At 40.9% G+C, this 26781-nt stretch overlaps 3 protein-coding genes across 4 annotated transcripts in view; all 3 read right to left on the bottom strand.

The window, feature by feature from the left end:
• Positions 1 to 8696, bottom strand: part of slc24a6a (solute carrier family 24 member 6a) — a 28053-nt gene extending 19357 nt beyond the window's left edge. The window contains exons 1-2 of the mRNA XM_088344609.1: positions 8223 to 8696; positions 8026 to 8124 (exon numbers count right to left, since the gene is read on the bottom strand). Coding sequence (XP_088200735.1) covers positions 8026 to 8124; positions 8223 to 8331 — 208 coding nt within the window. The 5' untranslated portion in view covers positions 8332 to 8696. The remainder of the gene's footprint in view (positions 1 to 8025; positions 8125 to 8222) is intronic.
• A 1622-nt stretch (positions 8697 to 10318) lies between these two features.
• On the bottom strand, positions 10319 to 17429 carry LOC148359386 (uncharacterized). Of its 2 annotated transcripts, none has more exons than XM_088344610.1 (12): positions 16923 to 17429; positions 16603 to 16635; positions 16349 to 16507; positions 15426 to 15537; positions 15287 to 15334; positions 15114 to 15191; positions 13681 to 13737; positions 13496 to 13555; positions 12034 to 12098; positions 11453 to 11576; positions 11323 to 11378; positions 10319 to 11255 (listed from the first exon to the last, which is right to left on the bottom strand). In XM_088344610.1, the coding sequence occupies exons 2-12, from the start codon at positions 16623 to 16625 to the stop codon at positions 11057 to 11059; spliced, it is 981 nt and encodes a 326-aa protein (XP_088200736.1). In that variant the 5' UTR covers positions 16626 to 16635; positions 16923 to 17429; the 3' UTR covers positions 10319 to 11056. The 2 variants fall into 2 exon arrangements, with proteins under 2 accessions (XP_088200736.1, XP_088200737.1); XM_088344611.1 differs by having other exon boundaries at positions 15287 to 15331; positions 16923 to 17420.
• A 738-nt stretch (positions 17430 to 18167) lies between these two features.
• On the bottom strand, positions 18168 to 26390 carry zdhhc24 (zDHHC palmitoyltransferase 24). Its single transcript, XM_088344613.1, has 4 exons — positions 26285 to 26390; positions 25838 to 26172; positions 23735 to 24012; positions 18168 to 21682 (listed from the first exon to the last, which is right to left on the bottom strand). The coding sequence occupies exons 2-4, from the start codon at positions 26140 to 26142 to the stop codon at positions 21390 to 21392; spliced, it is 876 nt and encodes a 291-aa protein (XP_088200739.1). The 5' UTR covers positions 26143 to 26172; positions 26285 to 26390; the 3' UTR covers positions 18168 to 21389.
• Positions 26391 to 26781: the final 391 nt, after the last annotated feature.

Here is a 26781-nt window from a genome sequence, read left to right on the forward strand (position 1 = left end):
GTATATTTAACCACCAGATGTGTCGTGTAACTGAAAACGAGAATATAAACTTTACCAAACCTTTCACAAGGTTTTGGGTTTTTGGGTACCCATAGCAGCAAGATGGTGGACAATTATGTTTACAATTATGCTTCCCCTAGGTCACAGGTGTCAAACAGGCGGCCCGTGGGCCGGATCAGGCCCGCTAAGGGATTGAATCCGGCCCGCGAGACAACACTCAGAGAAGCGCAAGAGAAAAACAAGTTGCAGGTTGAAATATGTCCACTTGATGTTGCCAAAGCCAGGTGCCTCTCGCAAAGACACTGTACTTGTATTTATTTCTCTTTCTCTCTCTCTCTCTTTCTCTCTCTTTCTTTTCCAACCCTTTTCTCCCACTCTCTGTCTCTGTCTCTTTCTCTCTCTGTGTCTCTCTTTATCTCTTATTTTGTTGCTCTTTGTCTCTCTGTGTCTTTTAACCTCTTTTGCTCTAACTTCCTTTTTTCCTTTTATCTCTTTTCTCTTTCTCTCTTCATACCCTTCGCGCTTTCTTTTTTCTTTTCTCTCCTTCTGTCTTTCTATTTCTCTTTGGATTTCTTTCTTCCTCTCCCTTTCTTTTCCCCCTCTCTCACGACTTTTTATATTTTGTTTCTCATGCTCTCTCCCACTCTCTTTTTCTTTCTTTGTCCCACCCTCTCTCCTTTTCCGTCCCTCTTTCTCTTATTTTTTTATCTCTTTTTCTTTCTCTGTAATGTACTAGTCCGGCCCCCTACAGAATGTTTTTTCTATCCCCTGTGGCCCCTGAGTTAAAATGAGTTTGACGCCCCTGCCCTAGGTGATGCTTAATAGATGTAAAATAAATGCTATTTCTCGAACTTAGAGTATTCTTAAAAACACATTTATATGACTGTTAATGTATTTTTTCTAATTTTTTGAATCAATATTGGTCTTTTTTTTTACTACTAGGATGCGCTAAATAATATACATCGTCTCTTTTAGTTAAAGCTTTAACTTTAACATTGCACCTTGTGTTAAGGGGTGCAACAACAAATCGATGATTTAAAGCGTCGGCAACTAATTGCCTCATCGATTTGTTAGGTTGCGCGAATTTATGAGACGCTGAGCGCGTTAAATCGATGCAAATAAGTATATAAATAAGGATCTCGTTGAGAAGTTGTAGGGTTGTAGTACCACTTTAATCCGTCAGAGGGCGCCTGGATAGTGTTTTTATTAGAGTATCTTCCTTTTTTTTTTAATTGTGTTTTGTTTAACATTGCATCATTCCAAACAAAATTGGCATGAAACAGTCAAACACTACAACGTAAGCAATTTTCAAGGGGACCAAAAGTGCTGCAGAAATACAGAAAATAAATTAATAAAATATATAAAGCCTACAGTAAAATAGTAATGATTGCATGTTTATCTCAACATAAGGGGCAGATTCATAAGTATATTGAATACTATTTCCACAGTGGGAATGTTTATCATCTGTTTACAACATTTTGATTAGTTGATTTACATTTTTGATATTTTTGGTTTGCAACACTTAGAATGTAATTTCTTGCTCTTTCTTTGTTTTTGTTTTGAACAAGAAGTCGAAATGTAATATGATTTTTGGGTAAGGTGGTAGGAAAAGAGTACCTTACGCATTTACAGGTGTATAGCATAAATTTGTATGTCCATCCATCCATCCATTGTCTTCCGCTTATCCGAGGTCGGGTCGCGGGGGCAGCAGCGTTAAAAGGGAAGCCCAGACGTCCCTATCCCCAGCCACCTCCTCCAGCTCATCCGACGGGACCCCGAGGCGTTCCCAAGCCAGCCGAGAGACATAGTCTCTCCAACGTGTCCTGGGCCGCCCCCGGGGCCTCTTGCCGGTGGGACTTGCCCGGAACACCTCCCGAGGGAGGCGTCCAGGAAGCATCCTTATTAGATGCCCGAGCCACCTCAACTGGCTCCTCTCACAACGCGGAGGAGCAGTGGCTCTACACCGAGTCCCTCCCGGATCACTGAGCTTCTCACCTTATCTCTAAGGGAGAACCCAGCCACCCTGCGGAGGAAACTCATTTCAGCCACTTGTATCCGGGATCGAGTTCTTTCGGTCATGACCCAAAGTTCATGACCATAGGTGAGGGTAGGAACAAAAATCGACCGGTAGATCGAGAGCTTTGCCTTTCGGCTCAGCTCCCTCTTCACCACGACGGACCGGTACAGGGTCCGAATGACGGCAGACGCTGCACCGACCCGTCTGTCGATCTCCCGTTCCATCCTACCCTCACTCGTGAACAGGACCCCAAGATACTTGAACTCCTCCACTTGGGGCAAGACCTCCTCCCCGACCCGGAGGGAGCATACCACCCTTTTCCGACTGAGAACCATGGCCTCGGACTTGGAGGTGCTGATCCCCATCCCGGCCGCTTCACACTCGGCTGCGAATCGCTCCAGCGAGAGCTGAAGATCACGGCCTGAGGAAGCCAACACCACCACGTCATCTGCAAAAAGCAGTGACGCAATGCTGAGGCCCCCAAACCGGACTCCATCCCCGCCAAGGCTGCGCCTAGAAATTCTGTCCATAAAAGTTATGAACAGAATCGGTGACAAAGGGCAGCCCTGGCGGAGCCCAACCCTCACCGGGAACGAATCCGACTTAGTGCCGGCAATGCGGACCAGACTCTGGCACCGGGCATACAGGGACCGCACAGCCCGGACTGTGCGGTACCCCATACTCCCGAAGCACCCCCCACAGGGCCTCCCGAGGAACACGGTCGAATGCCTTCTCCAAGTCCACAAAACACATGTAGACCGGACAGGCAAACTCCCATGCACCCTCAAAGACCCTGAAGAGTGTATAGAGCTGGTCCAGTGTTCCACGGCCAGGACGAAAACCACACTGTTCCTCCTGAATCCGAGATTCGACTTCCTGGCGGACCCTCCTCTCCAGTACCCCTGAATAGACCTTACCAGGGAGGCTGAGAAGTGTGATTCCCCTGTAGTTGGAACACACTCTCCGGTCCCCCTTCTTAAAGACGGGAACCACCACCCCAGTCTGCCAGTCCAGAGGCACTGTCCCCGATGTCCACGCGATGTTGCAGAGGCGCGTCAACCATGACACGCCCACAACATCCAGAGCCTTAATGAAGTCCGGGCGGATCTCATCGACCCCCGGGGCCCTGCCACAGAGGAGTTTTTTGACAACCTCGGTGACTTCAACCCCAGTGATACGAGAGCCCAACCCAGAGTCCTCAGGCTCTGCTTCCCCAGAGGAAAACGTGCCGGTGGAATTGAGGAGGTCTTCGAAGTACTCCGCCCACCGATTCACAACGTCCCGGGTCGAGGTCAGCAGCGCCCCATCGGCACTATACACTGTGTCGATGGCACACCGCTTCCCCCCCCTAAGACGTCGGATGGTGGACCAGAATTTCCTCGAAGCCGTTCGGAAGTCGGCTTCCATGGCCTCGCCAAACTCCTCCCATGCCCGAGTTTTTGCCTCGGCAACCGCCAAAGCTGCATTCCGCTTGGCCAGCCGATACCTGCCAGCTGCTTCCAGAGTCCCACAGGCCAGGAAGGCCCGATAAGCCTCCTTCTTCAGCTTGACGGCATCCCTCACCGCCGGTGACCACCAACGGGTCTGAGGGTTGCCGCCGCGGCAGGCACCGACTACCTTACGGCCACAGCTCCGATCAGCTGCCTCGACAATGGAGGCGCGGAACATGGTCCACTCGGACTCAATGTCCCCCGCCTCCCTCGGGACATGGGCGAAGTTCTTCCGGGGGTGTGAATTGAAACTTCTTCTGACAGGAGATTCTGCCAGCCGTTCCCAACAGACCCTCACAACACGCTTGGGTCTGCCGGGTCGGGCCGGCATCTTCCCCCACCATAGAAGCCAACCCACCACCAGGTGGTGATCAGTTGACAGCTCCGCCCCTCTCTTCACCCGAGTGTCCAGAACATGCGGCCGCAGGTCCGACGAAACGATGACAAAGTCGATCATCGAACTACGGCCTAGGGTGTCCTGGTGCCAAGTGCACATATGGACACCCCTATGTCTGAACATGGTGTTCATTATGGACAGACCGTGACGAGCACAGAAGTCCAATAACGAAACACCACTCGGGTTCAGGTCAGGGGGGCCGTTCTTCCCAATCACGCCCCTCCAGGTCTCACTGTCATTGCCCAAGTGAGCGTTGAAGTCTCCCAGCAGTACGAGGGAGTCCCCAGGGGGCGCGCTCTCAAGCACACCCTCTAAGGACCCCAAGAAGGGTGGGTACTCCGAACTGCTATTTGGTGCATAAGCACAAACAACAGTCAGGACCCGTCCCCCCACCCGAAGGCGGAGGGAGGCTACCCTCTCGTCTACCGGGGTGAACCCCAACGTACAGGCGCCGAGCCGTGGAGCAATTAATATGCCCACACCGGCTCTGCGCCTCTCACCACGGGCAACTCCAGAGTGGAAGAGAGTCCAACCCCTCTCGAGAGGACTGGTACCAGAGCCCAAGCCGTGCGTAGAGGTGAGTCTGACTATATCTAGTCGGAATTTCTCAACCTCACGCACCAACTCGGGCTCCTTCCCTGCCAGAGAGGTAAAGTTCCATGTCCCAAAAGCCAGTTTCTGTACCCGGGGATCGTCGCGCCAAGGACCCCTCCCTTGGCTGCTACCCAGCTCTCTGCGCACCCGACCCCTTTGGCCCCTCCTACAGGTGGTGAGCCCATGGGAAGAGGGTCCCACGTCGTCCCTTCGGGCTGTGCCCGGCCGGTCCCCGTGGGTAAGGGTCTGGCCACCAGGCGCTCGCCAGCGGACCCCACCTCCAGGCCTGGCTCCAGAAGGGGGCCCCGGTAACCCACGTCCGGGCGAGGGAAATCGAGGACCAAAGTTTTGTCTCATCATTTGGGGTCTTCTGATCTGCGTTTTGTCTGGCCACTCACCTAGGACCTGTTTGCCATGGGTGACCCTACCAGGGGCTTAAAGCCCCCGACAACATAGCTCCTAGGATCATTGGGACACACAAACTCCTCCACCACGATAAGGTAGGAGTTTTGTAAATTTAAATTTGTATGTATTTTTTGTTCATTCTTAAGTTATTTAACAAACACTTGGATTTTTTATTGTTTTAAATGATGGAATACTGGGCAGCACAGCGGCTGAGTGGTTAGTGCGTCGGCGGCACAGTTCTGAGGTCATGAGATCAAACCTTCCAGTGTGGAGATTGCATGTTCTCCCCGTGCTTGTCTGGGTTTACTCCGGGCACTCCAAAAGCATGTCAGGTTAATTGGCCGGTTCAAATTGTCCCTAGGTGTAAATAAGCGAGTGAGTTGTCCGTCTCTGTGTCCCCTGCTCACTGCGCGAAGTTATTATTATGATTGGCTCCAGCACCCCCGCGACCCTACTGAGTATAAGCGGTGCAGATAATGGATGGATATATTATATAGTGTTGTTTTGTGCGCTAGTTTCCTATCAGTCCAAAACTTAAAATATTTGAATAAAAGAAAAACTGATAAGTGCGTTTTTTTTTAAATATCATTCATCAATTAATCACAAGAACAATCAACGACTGTATCGTTTATTAAAATAATCGTTAGATGCGGCCCTACTTGAGTTATTAGTATATAGTTTCTTATGACCTTGTAGAGCTCCTCTTATCTACAGAAGAGCACCATTATGCGGCGACAGGGGCTGATTGATGAAGAAGACAACTAATCAGCAGGTCCTTACAGAAGGGCACCGGTGCTTTGATTCACACAGATTCCAGCCAGAAACGCATCCTTCAGTTGCCAAGCAACCGCAGCCCTCAAAAGGCATGTGATGTGAGCCTCAACGCGCCGCTGTGTAGTTCAGGGACGGCCCGTGATTGTTGTGCTAGTCAGCCCTGTGTGGCAGGCACATGATTTCTTGAAGCACGCTGAGTTGTTATTTGGGAAGGAGCTATTCAGTGTTTCAAATAATCATATTAGTCAAGAGCATCCGAATACAAATTAATGCTGCTGTTGAGTATGGGATGATAATAATTCTCAGTCTTGCAGAAGTGAAATAAGCACAAATTAAAACGACAAGAGCCGCGACAACCTATCAATTAATTCACAACTAATCTTTTATCAATTATCCCTGAGAACCCAATTTTTTAAATATATAAATTATGGCTGGCAAATCCTCCCGTAACTTGAGAAATCAGCTTTTATAAAAGAAAACATTGGTCGATTTTAATTGTTTAAGTTATAAAAGTTCCAATTACATTGTGTTGAATTTTTAGAAAGTCACTGAAATTAAACTAAACTCTTGCAGGTCAAAGTGTGGAGGATTTCTATTATTCCAAACAGGTGAATTGTTGGTCAGCCCAAGTTTCAATGCAAAACTGCTCTATTTAGATTTCGGTTATACTTAACACATTTTTACTCTGTGTCCTTATATGTTTGTATATATTTTAAACGCATACATTTTTTCTACTTGTTTCTATTTGTTTTTTGAATTGTGTCTTATTAACTTCATGATTGCACATGGGGGAAGCAAAATAATTTAATCCATGCTGCATGTTGTGCTTAGCATATTTAACAATAAAGCTGAAAAAATGTATATAATTAATAGTGTGTATTTTTATTTGATTGTATTTTTTATGTTAGGAGTGACAAGATTGGATAGATTGAGAAATGAAATTGTGAGAGACAGAACTGGAGTAGTAGTGGAACTGAGCAAACGTGTGGATAGGAGAGTACTCAGTTGGTTTAGACACATGGAGAGGATGGATGAGGAGCGAATGTTGAAGAGGATCTACAGAGCAGAAGTAAATGGAATGAGACCAAGAGGAAGGCCGGGATTGACATGGATGGATGGTGTTACGAGTGCACTGCATGAAAGAGGTCTACATATAGTGGAAGCTAGAGCTCTTGTTGGTAATACTGTAGGAATGATCGGAGAAGTGTTGTGAAAGGATAGGAGGATGTTTGGATGCGTTCTAAGGGATGGGCGGGGCACCTGAATGATGTGGCAGGGGTAAACCAGTGAAAGCTGTCGGGCCCTGCTGTTGAACAGAAGAGTGTGTTGTGTCACCCTGACCCGAGTGACATGGCCGCTCTCGTGTCTCGTTTCATCTGGAGGGACGAAAACATGACCAACTTGGGTGCCAAGGTGCTGACTTGTTTGGGTGTTTGGGCATTTAGGTTTGGCTATGGTCAATTTTTTGTGTGTTTTTGCTACTTTTTCCTTATTTTCTTTTCTTTGTTTATGTGTATGTGTTTGTCTTGCTGTCTGTCACCCTTCTCAGGGGATATGACCAGGGTAGATATAGCATTTTTTGCTGCAAATTATAGACAAAAGATAGCTTGGATTGGCTTAGTTTTGGGAGATTCGCTTTTCTTAACCAATTTTGTATCCATCTCTAGGAAAAGCCATTTTGCAATGTGCTGTCGCCTGAAAATTATGTCACATCTAACGGCCAATGAATGAACCAAAGGTGGGGAGTGCCGTTTGAGGTGTCTTTAAAAAAGTTGAATATTTTCTCTATTAAGACTGTGTTAACAATGCCTAGCTGAGTTTAAAGAGCAATCATGCTTTTTTTTCCACTGCGCCTATCTACTTTTGTCTTCCTTTTTGCAAAGCTTACACAGAGGAACACATTAGGCAGGAAGAATGGGGGGGGGGTGGCTACTGGGGGCACGACATCATGCTAATCAGGTTTTTCTTTTTCTCTTTCTTAGTGTAGCATGAAAATGTTGAAAGTAAGATTAGGCCTGCTAAACGTACAGTTCAAATGCCATGCCACTGCAGGTACTTGCACGTGCATTATGAACGAGCTGACTGAGGCTGCAATTATGACACAAGCCAGGAGATGGCGGCAGTGAATAAAACAAAGTTCCGATTTCTGTACAGCTCCTTTAAATGTTTCTTGACTTAGTTTACATGCTGTACAACCAGTTGCTTATTGAACATATAAATATTATATACAGTGCCAAATGTTTTCAGTCAACATATCTACAACCAGGTTTTAATGTTAATTATAGTGATGCTGCTATTTTGGGGGAAAAAAGCAAGCAATAATGCCCCTCATATGCCTCACATCCTACCTGTTTTAGAAGAAACGGATCGATTGCCATCGTCAATCTGTATGATGACCTCCTTTTTAACTAAGAAGATGCTCGCGTCCCCATACTGTCCACGAGACTCTGCAAATAAGAGAACCCTATGTTAGAAAGACATCACTGAAACAATATTATCATTGGAGAATTCTTTATCTTTCGCCAAAATAATCTGACGTGAGCACCTGAAACATCATGAGGGTAGAGCACCCAGGCAGCGGCGAGCAGACCGAGCCCACTGACGCAGAGCCGCGGGAAAAGCAGCATCCGCCTCGGTCTGCTCGGCGCCTTCATCCCGTCCGCCGACGACACTCGCCCGCCTCGGCGCTCAAAACATGTCGCAGTTTCTCCTAATACCTCGTGGCTGCGTTTCTTGGGCGCAGAAACGAGACTAAAAACAGATCTCGTCTTTCTTGATTGTTTGGGGGCATCCAACGGAAGGAGTTATTAGGCTCGGGCCGACAACAGCATCCCGGCATCCGCCCCAGATGGAAGAGAGAGAAAGCACCCGATAAAAAAAATGAAAGTATAACCAAGACGAAGCAGCTATGATAACGCTGTGGTGTCCTCGTGTCGTAAAATCTCACGTCACAACAACGGTTGATAGCACATTCAGGTCTTGAGAGTGGGAGAAGGGGGTGGTAGCGTGACCGCACATTCCACCGCTAGAGGGCGCACTTTTACAGTCTCGTGTTGTCAGATGATGGAGACGTTGGAGAAGCCAAGGTATCCTCAAAAGCAAAGGTGGGCAAACTACCGCCCGCTACTAATAAAAACACATTTTTATTTGTTCCAACTTGGTTTGCATTGTCCATATATGTTTATACAGCAAAAACAATGCAACAAAATACAACCTAAATACTCTAAAATGATGTACGAAATCCCCATATTTTTTTAAATGCAGAAACTCTTAATTCATTAAAACAATATATTTTCTTAGTTGTTTGTAAACTATTTTGTAACATTCCAGTTTGTACGAATTTCCGCAAGTTAAAGTAGTGGAAAATAGTGCATGTGTTGTTTTTCATCGCCACGTGGTCATCCTTTTTATTTTATATTATACTTTCTTTTTAATTTTATTGTTTGTTAATGCAACATCCATTGCAGCCTCGTCCTCCTGGAAGGGGGATTACCTCACGTGTTGTCCCTTCTCAAGGTTTCCTCATTTTCCTCATGCTGTGGTTTTCCTTTCTCTTTATGTAGGTTTTAGATCAGGGTGTGGTGTGCGGTGGTGTAATAAGTGTGCGGTTTGCATTAGTCTGTGAAGCCCTTTAAGACTCCTTATGGTTTAGTGTTCTACCAATAAACATAACTTGTTTTTCTTTTTTATTGTGAGTCTCAAAAATACCATAAGCTTCCCAGCTAAGGCACACGTTTAATGTCCTTAATTTAAAAGTCTGGCCACCCTGAAAATGGTTTTTTTCTACCACGTGACCCCCAAGCTAAAAGAGCTTGACGTCCCTACTTTAGCGGGACATTGTATAATATTTAGCGTTCCCTGGTGGTCAAAAATGAAATTCAAAGGTTGAGGTTGAATTTATTCATTACATGAGCCTCACCTAGAAAAAGCCGAAAGAATTGTCCACGATCTTGACGATACAGTAGCCATAAACCTCATGAAAGAATGGGCAAAGAATGCAAAGAAATATGGTGAGGTTTGGTCACTTTGAATCTCTAGTTTGTGTTCTCGTGTTTGTGCACCTTTTTACAGTTGCACAATACAGTAACATCTAGTGGTCAAACCATACACCATATCCCTTTAAGAAATTAAAACGTAGAGTATTTGGCAATTTTAAAATACTTTGTGCAGCACTTGGGAAGATAGTCACCCCTTTAACTCCTCCAATTTATTACTATTAGTTCTTCGGATGCATTTTATCATTTTTGTATATAGACATCGTAAATGTATACAGTATTGTTATGTAGTCCGAAATGTAATGGGGAGAGGTTTCTCCAATTAGCCTTATAACTTAAACTGACTTCCCAAGTTTAAATGACTGGTAAAGCAACTGGGACAAAGCACAGTAAATTTACATTTGTATTCAAAATTGAGTGTGTTTTAAAATGGGACTCAGAGATTGTGTTTCCAGTCATTGCAGGAAGATTGGCGCACCATTTTGAGCTTTATGAGGAAGATGAATGTGGTATAATGTCATCAATCATAAATACAAAGAAGCAGAAGTGTTACACCTATGTGCTACCACAGGATTCAATTGTAACTACACAAATATTTTTGAAAAACCTTCTACATGGTAAAAAAAGAGACATGTGCATAAACAGGACTGGTACAATTTGACATTCTTTTATTTAAATAATTGAGTCAATATGAATAAATAAAAAAAAGACGACCTAATTTTGTGGCTCTTATTTAAGGCATTTAAAAAAGGTTAAAGAAAAAACAAATCATAAGCCAGCATAAATTATTGCTCATTTGCGTATTTGTATTTCTTCACTGTAAAACCAGTTGTCTCGGAAATAATCAAGTTTTTGTCCAAGATCGTCCCCCAAAATTTATCTTCGCTCTGCCTTTTTGAATAATTGAAAAAACTCATTTTTTTTCTATGGTTTAATTTCGAATCAATTAAATAAGGTCAAAACATGATACATGTTTTTGGGGGTTAGTCCTGTTACTTAAAAAATACAAATTGAACAACCCCGGTTACGTTGGGTTTTATTTCAATTACAAAAATGGATGGATCTACTGTAGGAGTCCATTACTGGTGTTTTTGTGCTATTTTATTCCAAAAAAGCCCTAATTGAAGTGTTGTTTGTAAGTAAAGTAACCTAGAGAGTTGGGCTGAGAAGAACAAAGTACAAATGTTTAGTTGAAAAAAATATGTAAACAAGTATTAATCCCGTATTTAGAGAAGTGTGAAACAAAGTTGACTTTTACGTTTTGATATAAATTATACGAGACATGTCACTTAGTGACGTGATGACAGTGTCAATCACTAAAAGTAGAAAATCTGAAAATGAGTATCATGTATTATTTTTTCAAATAAATAATAATATTTTTGCGTCAGATGGGGGGTAAAGCTTCATAGTGCACAGTAAAGTATGGTTGCAATGTGAGGTGAACACTCCTCCATAAGTAAGGAACTGGAAGGAAGTCGATACATCTTCCATGACTCCCTGCAGCCAGAATGACGGTGATGGTGATAACAGCCATAAACACCACGAACAGTTTTTTGTTGGATAAAACTTTAGCTTGTGGCAACCTGCTTGGTGAAAAAAAATGAGTTAGAGGAAATTCATTTGTGAACAGAATCCATTAACTGATGTTACCCGTTTTTTTGTTGCATGACCGAAGAACTGTCTGGTTCTTCAGTGTCAATTTCCTCCTATATATAAAAATCATGTTCCTACATCAAATCGGACTTTGTCATTTGGAAATACTGTGAGAATGACTTCATACGTGACTTGAATCCATGGAGGGTGCCACCATGCTTTTCATCTCAATTGGGGTTTCTAGGAGCTTGAATTCCTCTGCCAAAGACATCTCAGGAATAAGCGAGGCCTTCGAAGGACTGAGAGAATCTCTGGAAACCAACAACACCGGCAATAACAAAGCCAAGAAAGCAGGGGACATTCACATACAGAAAAAAACAGAGTCACAAATAAAATTGATCTTAAATTACTGTATTAGCATGTCAGTATCTCAAATAATCATTCCCTATGAAAAATAACAAAAAAAATGTTTTCCACATGTTTTCCTTTCAATTCTATGGACGTCATGCTGGTATGTTCTAAGTTGCAGCATTGCCCACACGAAGGCAGTATAGTAATCATAAATTACCCATAAAGCAATAAGAACACAAATTTGCAGTAAGTTTGGAGTCATTTTAGTGATTTTTCAAAGCAGGTGAAAAAAAACAGTATGTATTCATTTTCTGTTTAGACAATAAACACCAAGGTGATGCAGTAAACATATTATAAATTAAGAATTGTTAACTGGCTCAGAACTTGCTGCCGATGGGAAAAATACGTTATACTTACAGCAAGGCCTCATTCTCTCTTTCCTCTAAGTTACTCCTCAGCATCTGGTTTGCCAGCCTGAGTTCCTAAAATTAAATACAAATCTGAATCAATTATTAAGTTAAACAGTACAGACACTAAAGCTTCCAATCACTCCATCAAAAAAATCAAATGGCGGATGGTAAATATATAAGTTGTTTTATCGAAGATGTTGATTTTGAAGTTTCAAATTAAAAGTTAAAGCTTTTGAGCTGCCTTAAATTCCGAATTAAAAGCGTCTGTAATGCTTTAATACTGAGTTGAATTTGCGTCAACTCTTAAAGGGGTGCCCAAATTCTAAAACATACATAATGTGAGAAAATAGTACAAAACCAACACCCTAGCAAGACCATTATCAAATTGTTGAACATGTTAATTAGTCAAAAACGTTTCGAGTGTTTTAAGCAAAGTTTTGGTAGTTTATGTGGGGAATGCCTAGGCGTTGTGTCGCAGGTGGGTGCAGCAATAGTACAACAAATGATGGGCAGCCAAAATGCGGTAAACTGGCAAAAAATAAAACAGCGAGCTAACGGGCTAACCAAGTAGGGACACAGCAGGCTAGACAGCTGCTTAAAATGGCTAACCAGGACTGATCGGTGTAAAAAACAGGAGGCTGGCCAACCAAAAGCATTCAGTAAGCAGCCAGGATATCTGGAAGCCAACAACAAAAAGACTATTACGTCAACAAACACGAACCCAGCCGTAAATATACCAAATGACCACGGCACGCTAGCCGGATACTATAGAGGTTAGATCGGGACCATCGGCAGAAAAAATGAGAGGCTGGTGTGGAATATAATGGAACGTATCTGCATGATTGTGGGGAGGAACGCTACACGTTCTGTGCCTAAATAGAAAAAAAAGGTCTTATGTAATCCCTTCGAATTAAAAGCATTAACGCAGTTATATTGTTAAAGGAGGTGTCCGTAAATTAAAAGTTCTCTACTTGCTGACGACCTCTTCTGGCCGAAATCATCATTGCAGCCTCTGTCAAGCACCTTTTGTTGTGCGTGCATGAATGTGTCATTCTTATATGCACCCGAACATACTCCTCTTCTTCTTTTTTTTTTTTTTTCTTTTCTTTTTTTGGGGTTTGGGTTGGCATTTGGACTGTATTTGAAACTGTCCTTTTCTTACTGCATCCTGTAATAAAAGAAAACTGTGACCGTGTATGTGAAATCACTCTTCTCACCCACCAACCCCTCTCCTCCTATCTTCCAGCGTAGTGCACTCCATGGCTGGAACACCGAGGTTAAAAGTAAGAATATCAGAAAGGCGCGGTGAAAAATAATAATGAAGGCTCTCTGAACTCGGTTGGGCATTGTTAACACATACTTAATTGAGAAAATATTACATTTTAAATATTTTAAGGACACCTCAAACTACACACCTCACTTAAATAGATTTAACGTTAGAAAGCGAACTATAGTCACACCATCCTTACCTTGTTAACATTGAAATAGTCCTCTACCGTTTCTTCTGCCTCCTTTAATCGCAACTCATGCTACCAGAGAAAAATACATTGTATAAATATATCAGTCAGAGAGCTAAAAGTGAATATATATAATTATTAACAATAAACAAAAAATAAATATATGCTTAATAACAATTTTGTATATTTTAACACACCTGTTGAATGACTGTATCCCTTTGCTGCAGTTGTATTTGAGCTTCTTCCATTTTTATCTAAAGTGAAAATAAAGTCTTCCTCAAATGTTGAAATCATAATTCTATCTATCGACCCTGGTCATATCCCTCGAGAGGGGTGGCGACCGAAAAACAAACACAAAAAGAAAGAAAGGAAAATAAGGAAAAAGTAGCAAAAAACACAAAAAATTTGACCAAGGTCAACTTAAATGCCCAAACACCCAAACAAGTTAAGCGCCTCGGCACCCAAGTTGGTCATGCTTTCGTCCCTCTAGATCAGTGGTGGCGAACACGCAGCTCTTGGCCAATAAGAATGCGGCTCTTTGCCTCGTCATATTTTCTATATACTGTGGCTCTTTTCCTTGTTTCAGTTTTTTGTGCGTATTGAGGGTGGACACTTTCCTTGAAATCAACACAAGAACAATACTTGTTGTATTGTAAGGAGAGGAGTGTGTTATGGAAAATAATGTTTTTAATTGTGTGTGTCTGTCATGGCAGGTCAGTGCGTGGTGTGGCTCTTTGACTCTCACAGTTAAAAATGTCGGCTCTTTGTGTCAAACTTGTTCGCCACCCCTGCCACATCATACAGGTGCCTTGCCCATCCCTTAGAACACATCTAAATATACCACGTTTCACAACACCTCACCGCTCATTCACCAACAAGAGCTCTAGCTTCCACGACATTTAGACCTCTTTCTACCAGTGCAGTCATGACACCATCCATCCACGTCAATCGCGGCCTTCCTCTTGGTCTTCTTCCATTTACTTCTGCTCTGTAGATCCTCTTCAACATTCGCTCCTCATCCATCCATCCTCTACATGTGTCCAAAACCAACAGAGTACTCGCTTATCCACATGCTTGCTCAGTTCCACTACTACTCCAGTTCTGTCTCTCACAATTTTATTTCTCAATCTATCCAATCTTGTCACTCCTAACATACTCTCTAAAACACTTCATCTCAAAAACATTCAATGTCCTTCTCAATTCTGCGTTGAGGCACCAAGTCTCTTCACCATTCAACACAGTTGGCACAATCACACTCTCATACGGTCCTCTCTTAACAGCCATACTCATACTGTTGTTACTCATCACTCTTCACCCAAAACCTTGCTTCCTTGATTCACTCTGTGCAATACCCCTCACTCCATTCCACCAACTGCAGCTACATCACAACCCAAGTGCCTAAAGCTTTCAACTTATTTCAGCACCTGTCCATTCAACCTTATTTCCAACACCATGCCCACTCCATCACCTTACTCTTGCCAGCATTCACACCTCACTTACGCCTATCACACACTCTTCCAAATTCCATTAACAACCTTCTCAATGGTTGGTATAATAATAGATAACAAATCAATAATAAACAATAATGGAATTAGAAAAATGCATTTTAACACATGACATTCAACCTTACCTCAATGTTTTTTAGAGTTACACCTAAATTGGTCAAGTTCATCTTGTCCTGCTCTCTTTCCTGTTGGAGCCTCGCAACCTAACAATGAATAGGGTTTCATAATATTGTTTATAGATGTTTTTGCAAGTTGATTTGCAAATCAATGCGATAAATGTAAAAAAAAGTTATAAGACCTCTGCAATAAGTTTCTTATTTTGTTCCTTCATCTCATTGTATTCCTTCTCCGGGTGACAAAAGAATGACAAAAAAAGAACAATCAAATACGAGAATAATTCATAATAATAATTAGTCATTTGCACACACGTAACCTACCGCTGCTTGTAGCTTCATTTCAATAGAGTGTTTTACATCAGGATCATCTGCCAGTGATAACCTGCAAGGTTGTGCTTCCACATACTCACCTTCAAGGACAATCTGTTCCAACCTACAGATTTCATAGATAAATGAGATGGGTAAAAGTATTATTATTAATACAATCAAAATGCAATGGATTACTGTGCTGAACATTTGCAGATGCAGAGACACGCAATTCTCTTTCCTCATAGCAGAGGGCCGTAGCGAGAGCAAAGATTCTCATTTGGCACACCTCAGCCCCAAACAAAAAAATTAGTCATAGTATTAGCACACTATCCTAAAGTCAAACCATCCAGTAAGTTTTTTTCCCATTGCATGGACTTTTTGACATAATGTAGGATGACCTATCATTTGGTGCTTTTATTCAAAAGGAGCAGCTCATAGCCTCCTTTTTTAAGTTAAGACAATAAAACTTTATCTATGCTACAGTTAATATATTACTTTTTTGCTCTGCCAAACAAATGATGAATAAGATGTAAGTTCATTTATCTGTAATTATAACTGCCTCATCAGACACAAAGCCCGACCGCAAGGCACTGCATTTAAGCTATAGGTAGGGAAATTATGGAACACTGCAAAAGAAGATAGCATACGATGCAGTATTTGGTTGCACGGTCCCTCAAAATAGTCTACATCAGATATCACCTCAAGCAACAGTTTGCTTGTATATTGTTAGGCCTGAATAGCTTCCTCTGACGCGAGCTGACTCCTCAAAGTCATAGTTTGTGGGCCTAAATGAGAACATTGTACAGCTCAAACAATGGATGATAGGATATGTAAGATGAGAATAACAGTGCAAATCTAAACAATGCTAAACTTGGTAGGAGTGTGTCACAGGCATTATTGGAAGCGCTCATGGTTGCGCTCTCAAATATAATTACGCTTTCACTTGTCTTCTATATGCCTCGTTTTCTGAGCGCATCATGGTCATCTCATCGTCTGCTAGATCCAGCAGTTGCCTCATCTCTGAGTTTTGAAGCCTCAGTTGACTCTGACTGTAATTAAGCTGGGCAATTTTCTCAAGCATCTCTTTCAACGTCCTGCACATGTTAGCAACCATGCAAAGAAAAGAATATACATTCATGAGGTCGTTTTTGCAACTACAATACATGTTTGATGATTCAATATCTCTCACATGTTTTCATTTGACACCTCCATTTTTAGCTGCCTGTTAAAGGAAAAAAAGAGCATTACAAAAATATCACACAGTGCCTTTATTGACTATTTGGGCAACACATTTGGGGTAATTCTCGTTGTACATACAAATTAAACACGATTAAAACAACAGGTGAACATTTACTGTTGATACAATTACATGGATTAGCTTAATTTAGTTAAATGCATTTACAAACTAGCAATTAATCTTGCATGAAAGTAACTTGTAAGTAAAATAATACCACTGCCATAAATGTAATTTTCTTGCATTCAAATGTTTTCTGTACGAAAGACACTTACCTTAAATTGCTTGTCTCATCGCGTTTTGATGGTAAACTACTAACGATAGTTTCCAGGTGTCGTCAATAAAGTCACGCTAGTCTTGAAGAAAAAAAAAGCTAAATACTTGATTTGCCTTTTTTTTAAATTCACCACAAAGCTAAACAGACGTCATACGAATTTCGATGGCCATTTTAGAAATCACACATGAACGTGGCAAAACCCAAATTAAAGCCCACCATTTTGAGACGGTCAGTTATTTCCTAACCGTAGATCATGACGGGTCACGCTTTTACCACCTAGCCTTACAAAGAAGACACAATGTGAAAGCTATGAGAAAGATTTTATGTCACGTTTAAGGGTCAGCTGTTTAGTTTCTTGGTTTTAATTTACATCGGTAAATCTTAATATTAAATGCTTCTTTCAGAGTTGCCTTCGCGTTTTGTTAAAGGGACAGTGATTATTATTTGACGTTTTATGGTGTTTGGGAATCACTTGAAAAGACAAAAACGACATTAATTTAAATATTAAGCAAAAATATATGAACTATCATGTAAACATAAATATAAAAAAACAAAAAACTTTTTGAGATCGAGAAATTTGCATTTATTTGACATGGGTGACCCTCACCTAGAGGGTGCTGACATAATTGGACACCATTTTGCTGCCAAGGCGACTCCAAAACCCTGTTTTTGTTTTGCACAGTTTTAATTACTTCTTTTTTCCACACAAAGAAATAATGAAAAAATACCTCCGCTGTATGTTGCTCAATTTAACTATAATTATTATTTTCCTTGTTTCACTTTTGTTTTTCATTTTTACTTATTTTTCTTCTCTTATTTATCATTTATCTCTTTATATTTAATAACTCATTTTGATAGTGTTTAATACTGTGCTACAAAAAAATAAAAAATAAATTAAGTAAAAAAAATGCGCTTAAGTGAAGATGAAATCACACAATCAGCCAACCACCAATTATGGCTTTGCTTTAGAAAGTAAGTGAACCCTGAATGGTGTATAAGAACAAATTGAAGTTTAGTTTTTTTTTTTGTTGAAATTCTTCGATAGAGATTTTTCCATGTATCATTTTTAGACTAGCCGGGGCCAATAAAACATATTACTTGTAGGATATTGCTGTGGTTGATTTCCGCATTAAATACAAGTCAACAAGAAGCACACAGAAGTCAATCAAATCTAAAACATAGAAAAACTGTCTTCTTATTCAGTGTGAGGACAAATTTTATATAAAAAAAGTCAGGACAAAGGTTTTTGCAGTTCTTTCGGAGGTTTTATAAACAGAATATTCCGCGCATAAATCATCAACAGGCAATGGCTGTAGAAATTCACAAATGCAAAGACTGAGTGGTTTATCACCATTCATATACAAACTGGGCAGTCCATGAACATTGATTATAAATATATTACAAAGTCAAATATTAAAGGCGTCTATCAGTTGAATAGAGCACTGTAATACTGATGATAGCCTTGTCATCCTTCTTGCTCAAACCTATCAATGTTTACCTGAGAAAATCAATATTATTTTGTTAACAGGGGTGACAGCTGAACTTCATTTAAACGTTATGATTCCTGTCTCTCATTGTGTATTCCACTCAAAGGTGATAGCTAGCGCTAAGTCTACAGCGCACTATAATACAAAAACAACAAATTACATGATCATGACTCAATAAATGAAGACGTTATACAAAGGCAGTGATATACTTCAATATTACGTACAACCTATAAAAAAAATCCAGGTGAATATAAAAGGGACAATGTAATTTTGATCTGCTTACTTAGAGTAGTCATCTTCTAAAACTGGTTAACAAAATGAGGCCCAAGAAAATAGTAATTGATTTCATAGACATAATTTGATTCTGCATGAGTTTGTAATCAAATAAGCTGAAAATATTTTCAACCCAATACAGTCAAAAATCCCTAAACTCATGTCCAGTCTGGCAAGCTTGTATGTTGTAGAATTTCTCCTGTTCAGATTCATGTATTGTCTGGAATCTGAGCACTGAGTAGCTTGTTGTTGAACCAAGTCCACTGAAAACCTGTTTGATGGAGAAGAGAAACCTCAAGAGCTAGAATTTGAGACACGTTTAAAACTTTTAGCAGTGAGAATGGGCGTAACCAGTCCGTTTTGGGGGTTGCTCAATCACCCCCAAATTCAACCCAGGCACCCCTAAAAATTATAGCATTTTTAAAGCTCTCTTTTCTTTAATACAGGACAGGACTAACACAAAATGTGTAATAAAACAAAAATGTGAGCAACACAGCATCTGAAATACTACACTGGCTGAAATGGTTCAGTCCAGTTGATTCCTAGCAACGTCCTCCCCGCTCCTCTTTCGCTCAGCTAGTGTCACTTGCACGAGCTGCCGATCCTGTGAAGGCTCCTGTTAATTTATTTCCGATGGAGTACACACTGTGTACTCTTATCAGAAATGAATGAGTCAAATCTTGCCATGGCGAAGTAATAGTGTGTCAGCGAACCACAAAGTTGAATGTGATGTTCACAAATGGGAAGTGAGACTTTTGAACAGTGTTGATTTCCCTTAATCACTTTAAGTGAAATGAAAAAAACGTTAGAACCAGCCAGCCACTCTGGGTGCTAAGCACCCCCAAAGCTCTAAACCGAAAATGGCTGAACTGAAACAAGTCATTGCTACAAGACAAAATAAATTTGGAAAATAACAAAAGTGCGAAAGTGCAAATAAGACAAAAATCAGCCACTGGAGTAGGAACTGATTGGTAGCTGGTTACTTGGTATTGTATGTACTCGTTCAATAAGAGATAAGGTGGTATTTGTACTGATGGTGTACTTAAAACCTGTATTACGAGAGGTGGAAGATAAGGTCGAAAATGTTAAAATCATGAGTGAGGCTTTTTATAAACGAGGCTAATATTAATTCCATCTGACATTTTAAAATACATTTTCAGTTTCACTCCAATTTCAGTCAGTTTTTCTAACCTTTAGTCAAACACATTACAATTTGTTGACAGTTGACTGTAAGTCAAGCGTTTCTCTCTATTTTAATCCAGGTAAATAGGTTATCACGTGATATGGTTTTGAAATTTACATTTTATTCTATTTTTATTCTGATTTGAATTTCTAAATTTTTACTAGTTCCTGTTTTTGAGCAGTATCCCATTTTTCTTTTTTCAATCTAATCAGTTTTATTGTTTTCTTCTGTCCAAAATGTTAAGCACAATACCACAGTCGCTCGTGATTAAGGATCTACTTTGGCTCATCACTGAAGAGCAGGACGATGTTTGACACCGACAGTAACGGCGACCAGATTATGAAGATGCTGTATTTGAGTCAGATAAGAAGGATTCTTCTGTTACTGATGACCATGAAAAACATCACTATCTGTTTCACGTGGGGGACCAAACCCCTACCTAAAAACGGCCCAGAGAGGGATAGGCACCAACATGGTGGTACTTGCCCAGGACACACTACAGGAAGTAAGGCCCTAAAGACCCAGGTGGTTAAACGATCTGTGAACCAAGAACATGTTTAAAAGTCATTGACATTTTGAGCGAGAAGAAATACGTCACTTGTCATCAGATAATAGCGAACATTTCCATTTAAATTAAAATTAGTCCACATTTCTTTTTTTTTTGTAAAGAAAATACCAATGCTAATGAATACATCAAGAATTAGCCATAGCCTCTTTGTAGCGGATTAAAAAAAGAAAAAAGACAAAAAGTTTTGTACAAAATAATTTAATTTCTTTAACCAAACTGTGCATGAACTTTTAGTCCTGGCTATTGATGGACAAAAGTTGTTGTAGACCTAATGATCAAAGTGAGTTTTAAAAAACTGAACTGTAGTCCAGTTTCTGCCAGGTGATGAATGTGTGTTGACAAAAAGATTTTTGCTTATATTCTGTTCATAAAATTTACACTGGTTTCATTGGAGTGTCCAGTCACCCAGATGTAAATAAATGTAAATGGTGGGTATTTATATAGCGCTTTTCAAGTCAATGAACACCTCCCAAAGTGCTTTACAATGTGCTTCACACCTTTCCCTTTTACACACACTGACTGACCAATAGCAGCGTCAGCCATGCAAGGCAACTACCTGCTATCGGGGGCATTAGGATTCAGTGTCTTGCCCAAGGACACTTCGGCATATAACACGGGGGAGCTGGAAATCGAACCTGCGACCTTTTGATCCCTAGACGAGTCCTTTACCTCCTGAGCCAATGTCGCCGCCAGTGTTAAGAGTTTTTTACTTTTAGGACCTAGATTTGCACCTCAGCTCAGTGAAAACCAATAAGTTGAGCAGTTAACAAACATTTGATCCGTTGCTCAAAATGACGATAACAAAGAATGCATGCAGGTGGCAGATCAGTCATAAATCCATAACAAATACATTCAGTGAAATATGGTTGGCCATTTTTCTTCCTCAATGAGTCTCGCCTTGACTAAAGTCATTCAGTAAGGTCTTTGCCGAATTGAACACCACCGCAGTTGTTATTACCGGGTAGGTTCGAACGGTCCCGTCACCTGGAAGTGTATCCCATCCCCAGGTAGCGGTGATGGGATAAGCGGGCAGAGCCAGCACAAGTACCAGCGAATGCCCAAAGTGTGACGCAAGTTTTCCAGGATTCCGAGGTGATAGGGGTGCCGTGATGAGTACCATTCCCTGGTGGTTTGTCCTCTGAGAAGAAGAAAGAGATGGAAGAAAAAGAATGCGGAGACCAGCAGGAAGCCCACCACGCATGTGTCTGCAATGAAGGCGAAGGCGAACGCACGTGCCGAGACCTGACCTGGTGGGACGGAGGGAAGTTGACTTTGATGTTAAAAGAATTGAGGAAAAAACATCAACACTTCAAGATCCCCAGTGGTAGTCTTAGCCTGAATAGCACAATGTACAAGACCACCAAGCATCATTTATCAGTTCCCTCTCAAAATCTCTCATTTGAAATTTAGCAAAATCCAAAGAGTCCTGTTAAATCTGAAGAGGTTAAAAAAAAGTTAAACAATGCAGCAACAACATAACATGGAGACTAACAATTTAGACAAGCACTACTATTACTGCACTTAAGGTTATTATTTAAAAATCAGTCTACATTTTTCTGTATCTGGACTTGATCATGTATTTTTGTTGAGATATTTGACAAATTTCATGCAAAAAACATTTTAGTTGGCTGTATTTCATATTTTAGTTTTTCAATGCACATTATCAAATATAGTACTCAAAGGAGGGACATACAGTAAAAGATTTTGTAGTTTTAATTCTCATTAATTCTATCAAATTGGGTTTGAAACAAAACGTACAAAAAATTAAAATGAAACATAACATGTAGATGTCTTAATGTACGTTTATTGATAAATTCTCGTGAATAAAAATTGTTATAATCGAATAATTAACCATTTATAATCGTGAAAGTAGGCATATAAGAACAGACAAGTAATAAGAGAAAAACTCAAGGATCAGGTTAACAAAAAAGAATGTGAATCTCTCCAAGGAGAATACAGGAGATAAGGGGTGTCAAACTCATTTTAACTCGGGGCCCACATGGATAGAATAAACATTCTCTCAGGGGCCGAACTCGTAGATTAGACAGAAAGAAAAAAGAAAGAAAGAAACAAGAGAAAGAGAGGGAGAAAAAAGTAGAGAAGGTGGGACAAAGAAAGAGAAAGAGAGATAGAAAGAGAGAGAGAGAGATAGTTAGAGAGAGAAAAATACATTTTATTACGGTAGCTTGTGTTGCAAGTGGTGCCTGGCTTGGGCGACATAAAGTGGACATATTTTCAACTGCAGCTAATTTTTCTCTTGCGCCTCTCTCAGTGTAGTCTCGTGGGCCAACAAAAGAGATAGGGGAGAAGTAAAGAGAGAAAGAAAGAAATCTAAAGAGAAATAGAGAGAAGGAGAGAAAAAAGAAGGGGAGACAGAGAGAAGGGGAGAATAAGAGAAGGGCAAAGCAAGAGAGAGACAGAGAGAGAAGGAGAGAAAAGGAAAAAGGGAAGAGAGAAAAGGAGGTAAACAGACACTGGGAGAAAGAGACAAAGAGGAACAAAGAGAGGGAGAAAGATAATGAGAGAGAGAGAGAGAGAGAGTGTAGATGTCTTAATGTACGTTTATTGATAAATTCTCATGAATAAAAATTGGATCGGTCTACTTTTTTCCCCTCACATATTGCCCAAGTTTTGGATTAAGGACTCTGTATCCACGGATAAAAAAACAAAAAATTTAACCCAATGTGGCCAGCGACCTATTTTTTTCATTAAAACCACTGTATCATAACATAAGCAAGTATTATAATTATAGAAAACACAAATAATGATGTATTCATTACTAGTTATGCACAACCAATGTTAAAAAAAAGCCAAAAATATTTGCCAAAATAAAGCATATAGCTGGTATCAAGCCAAACTAATCTACGATTAAAATAGTCACATACAATGAGACCCTAAGGTGTTGATAAAATGACACCCACATGAGTGGGCAGACCACTATCAAGCATATTTAAAAAAAAAAAAAAAGACACAAAAATAATTGTTAACCTATAGAGTCAGCCACTGAATAAAATGTTTGTTTTTAGTTTAACACATAATCAATTTCCATCCAATAACTATCTGCACCGCTTATCCTCAGTAGGGTCACGGGAATAATCAATTTTGTTATCTTTAAAAACAAATTGGGTTTGGCAAATATTTACCTGGGAATAACTTAAATTCTAAAGGTTTTGGAGAATTTCTAATCAAAATGTTGATCGATCAATCAATTGGGAAAATAGTTGATATATGTAATAATCAATTATCAGTGAATAAATGGACTCATTGTTGCTCTTATGCAAGACATCCCAAAAATGTACCTGAAATTAGCATGATCCAGGGAATCAGGAGCAGCAGGACGCTATGAACAGTCAAGCCTTCCTTCAGAACGACAATGAAGACCTCAGCGTTCATCACTGTGGCGTATAAGAGCCCCGACCACATGAATAGCAGGCAGCTCAGGAAGTAACGGTAGTTACGGAAGCCCACGCATTGCCCAAAGAACACGCAGTGATGGTCTCGTCGCAGGACGCACACGTTGCAGTCGTAGCAGTGCGAGCAGCGTGGAGGAGTGTGGGTCTCACATGCATAACAAAACCTGGAGATTCGTAAAAAAAGAGTCAGGCCCCGTATTAGATGGCTGAAGAATAATTTGCGTATATACATATAGATCCATTATCTGCACCACTTATCCTCGGTAGAGTTGCAAGGGTGCTGGAGCCCATCCCAGTTATCTGTGGGCAGGGCACACCTTGAACTGGTTGCCAGCATGTGACAGACAACTCACTCATTCACAGCTAGGGACAATTTGGACCAGCCAATTAACCTGATATACATGTTTTTGGAATGTGGAAGGAAACCGGAGAGCCCGGAGAAAACCCACGCAAGCACGGGGAGAACACAGAAAGGCTTGTAGCTGGATTTGAACCCATGGCCTCAGAACTGTGCTGCGTACGCGCTAACCACTAATCTGCCGAGCTGCCCATATATACATCTCGGCTTGTCCCGGTCACTGTTGACAGACGACAACATCGTCATAGATTGCTAATATTGTCGCGAAACACTAGCATATGTTATCCTCAATCAAGCATATTTTTAAGCGTATTGTTAAATCCCTTTCTATATATTTGAAGTGAGGCGTTCGTGTTATAATCGAATAATTAACCATTTATAATCGTGAAAGTAAGCATATAAGAACAGCCAATAAGAGAAAAACTCAAGGATCAGGTTCACAAAAAAAAGAATGTGAATCTCTCCAAGGAGAATACACGAGATCAGGGGTGTCAAACTCATTTTAACTCGGGGGCCACATGGATAGAATAAACATTCTCTCGGGGGCCAAACTCGTAGATTAGAGAGAAAGAAAAAAGAAAGAAAGAAACAAGAGAAAGAGAGGGAGAAAAAAGTAGAGAAGGTGGGACAAAGAAAGAGAAAGAGAGATAGAAAGAGAGAGAGAGAGAGAGAGAAAGAGAGAGAGTTAGAGAGAGAAAAATACATTTTACTACGGTAGCTTGTGTTGCAAGTGGTGCCTGGCTTGGGTGACATAAAGTGGACATATTTTCAACTGCAGCTAATTTTTCTCTTGCGCCTCTCTCAGTGTAGTCTCGTGGGCCAACAAAAGAGATACAAATAGAAATAGTGAGAGAGGGGGGAAGTAAAGATAGAAAGAAAGAAATCTAAAGAGAAATAGAGAAGGAGAGAAAAAAGAAGGGGAGACAGAGAGAAGGGGAGAATAAGAGAAGGGCAAAGCAAGAGAGACAGAGAGAGAGAAGGAGAGAAAAGGAAAAAGGGAACAGAGAAAAGGAGGTAAACAGACACTGAGAGAAAGAGACAAAGAGGGACAAAGAGAGGGAGAAAGATAATGAGAGAGAGAGAGAGAGAGAGAGAGAGAGAGAGAGAGAGAGAGAGAGAGAGAGATACAAATACAGCGTTTGTGAGAGGCACCTGGCTTTGGCAACTCGAGTGGACATATTTCAATCTGCAGCTCGTTTTTCTCTTGCGCTTCCCTAAGCGTTGTCTCACGGCCCGCCTGTTTGTCACCCCTGTGCTAGATGCATTAAATTGTCAACAAAAAAGTCCCCATTACTGTTCTGCGTTCTGTGTAAAAAGGATGTCAAAGTTGATTTTACAGGACTTATGTATGATCAGCAACACTTAATTTACTGAGAAGTATATTGAAAGAATGTTGTGTTGTTCTTTCTATTCTACATAGTCTGTCTTGCTGTGCGTAAATGGATGCTGCACTGTGTTTGTAGTTCAGTTGAAGTTCAGAAAATGCATTGTCATTGTCAAAAAACAACGAAACTTCTTTTGGTTCACAGAGTCATTGTAAGGTGTATTATCGCTTCGTAAGAGGAATTGAAATCATTTATAAGGGGAGCAAATGGCTGAGGTTGATAGTAATACAAACACAAATTGATTACCTCCATCCCTGTCCAATATGATCTCCTCCCAGGAACACGCCTTTGATGCTAGGGCTTGTTCTGACAAACAGCAAGGCGTTCCAACAAATGTTGCAAAGCATGAAGTATTGGGCTAGCAGGTGCACAGACTTCCATCGCGATGACCACTCAGTCTTCTTCTGGTCCGCCTGCAGTGGAGCCTCGACCAGCACCAAGTAGCTCACCTCACCCGTGATAGAGAAAACCAGGAAGGTGTTGAAGATCACAGGGAGGTAGTAGCACGTCCTCTCTACCCTTCTATACACATTGGCTGCAAAGCTCGTCATATCTCCCGGTTTTGGTCCTGGTCTTTTAGACTACAACAGGACAGAAGTACTGATTTGACAAAGGCACAGTATGCTACATTTATTAGCAAAAAAAGCTAAGCAAAAAAACTATGTTTATTTTAAAGGAGAGTAATAACATTACCCGATGTAGGTTGGCTTTTTTTTAATTCAATACCGAAGATGAAGTACAAGGTAACAAAATGTTTAATTGGTACTCGGACATTTTTTGTCTGTTGTGGAGGCGAGAGTGTCTGAAGAGAGACGCATGGTGATGACGTCACATTATATTTATTGTACCCCAAATATTTATTTTGTAATAATTTATATTAATAAAAAAATGTACAGTGGTCACGGTTTCTCATCCCATCTCTCGGTTTATTTTTTTTTATTGTTTCAAAAATCAGCTTTCAAAATGTATACTCTGGTTCAGCCGATAAATGTGTATAATTTAATACAACAGTTGGATACAAACTCTAAAACGCAGGTGTCATGTGCTTGCATGACTCAAACAAAACAAAAATGAGCCTATTACAATAACTTAAAACTCGACATGTCTCACATAGAACAGACGTAAAGTAAATGATTCGACGAGACACTATTTAAAACTGACTGGTTGCCATTAATGGGACAGTGTGTATT

The sequence above is a fragment of the Urocampus carinirostris genome, chromosome 9 (genome assembly GCF_059441175.1).
Source record: "Urocampus carinirostris isolate Australia breed hairy pipefish chromosome 9, RoL_Ucar_1.0, whole genome shotgun sequence".
Lineage (NCBI taxonomy): Eukaryota > Metazoa > Chordata > Actinopteri > Syngnathiformes > Syngnathidae > Urocampus > Urocampus carinirostris.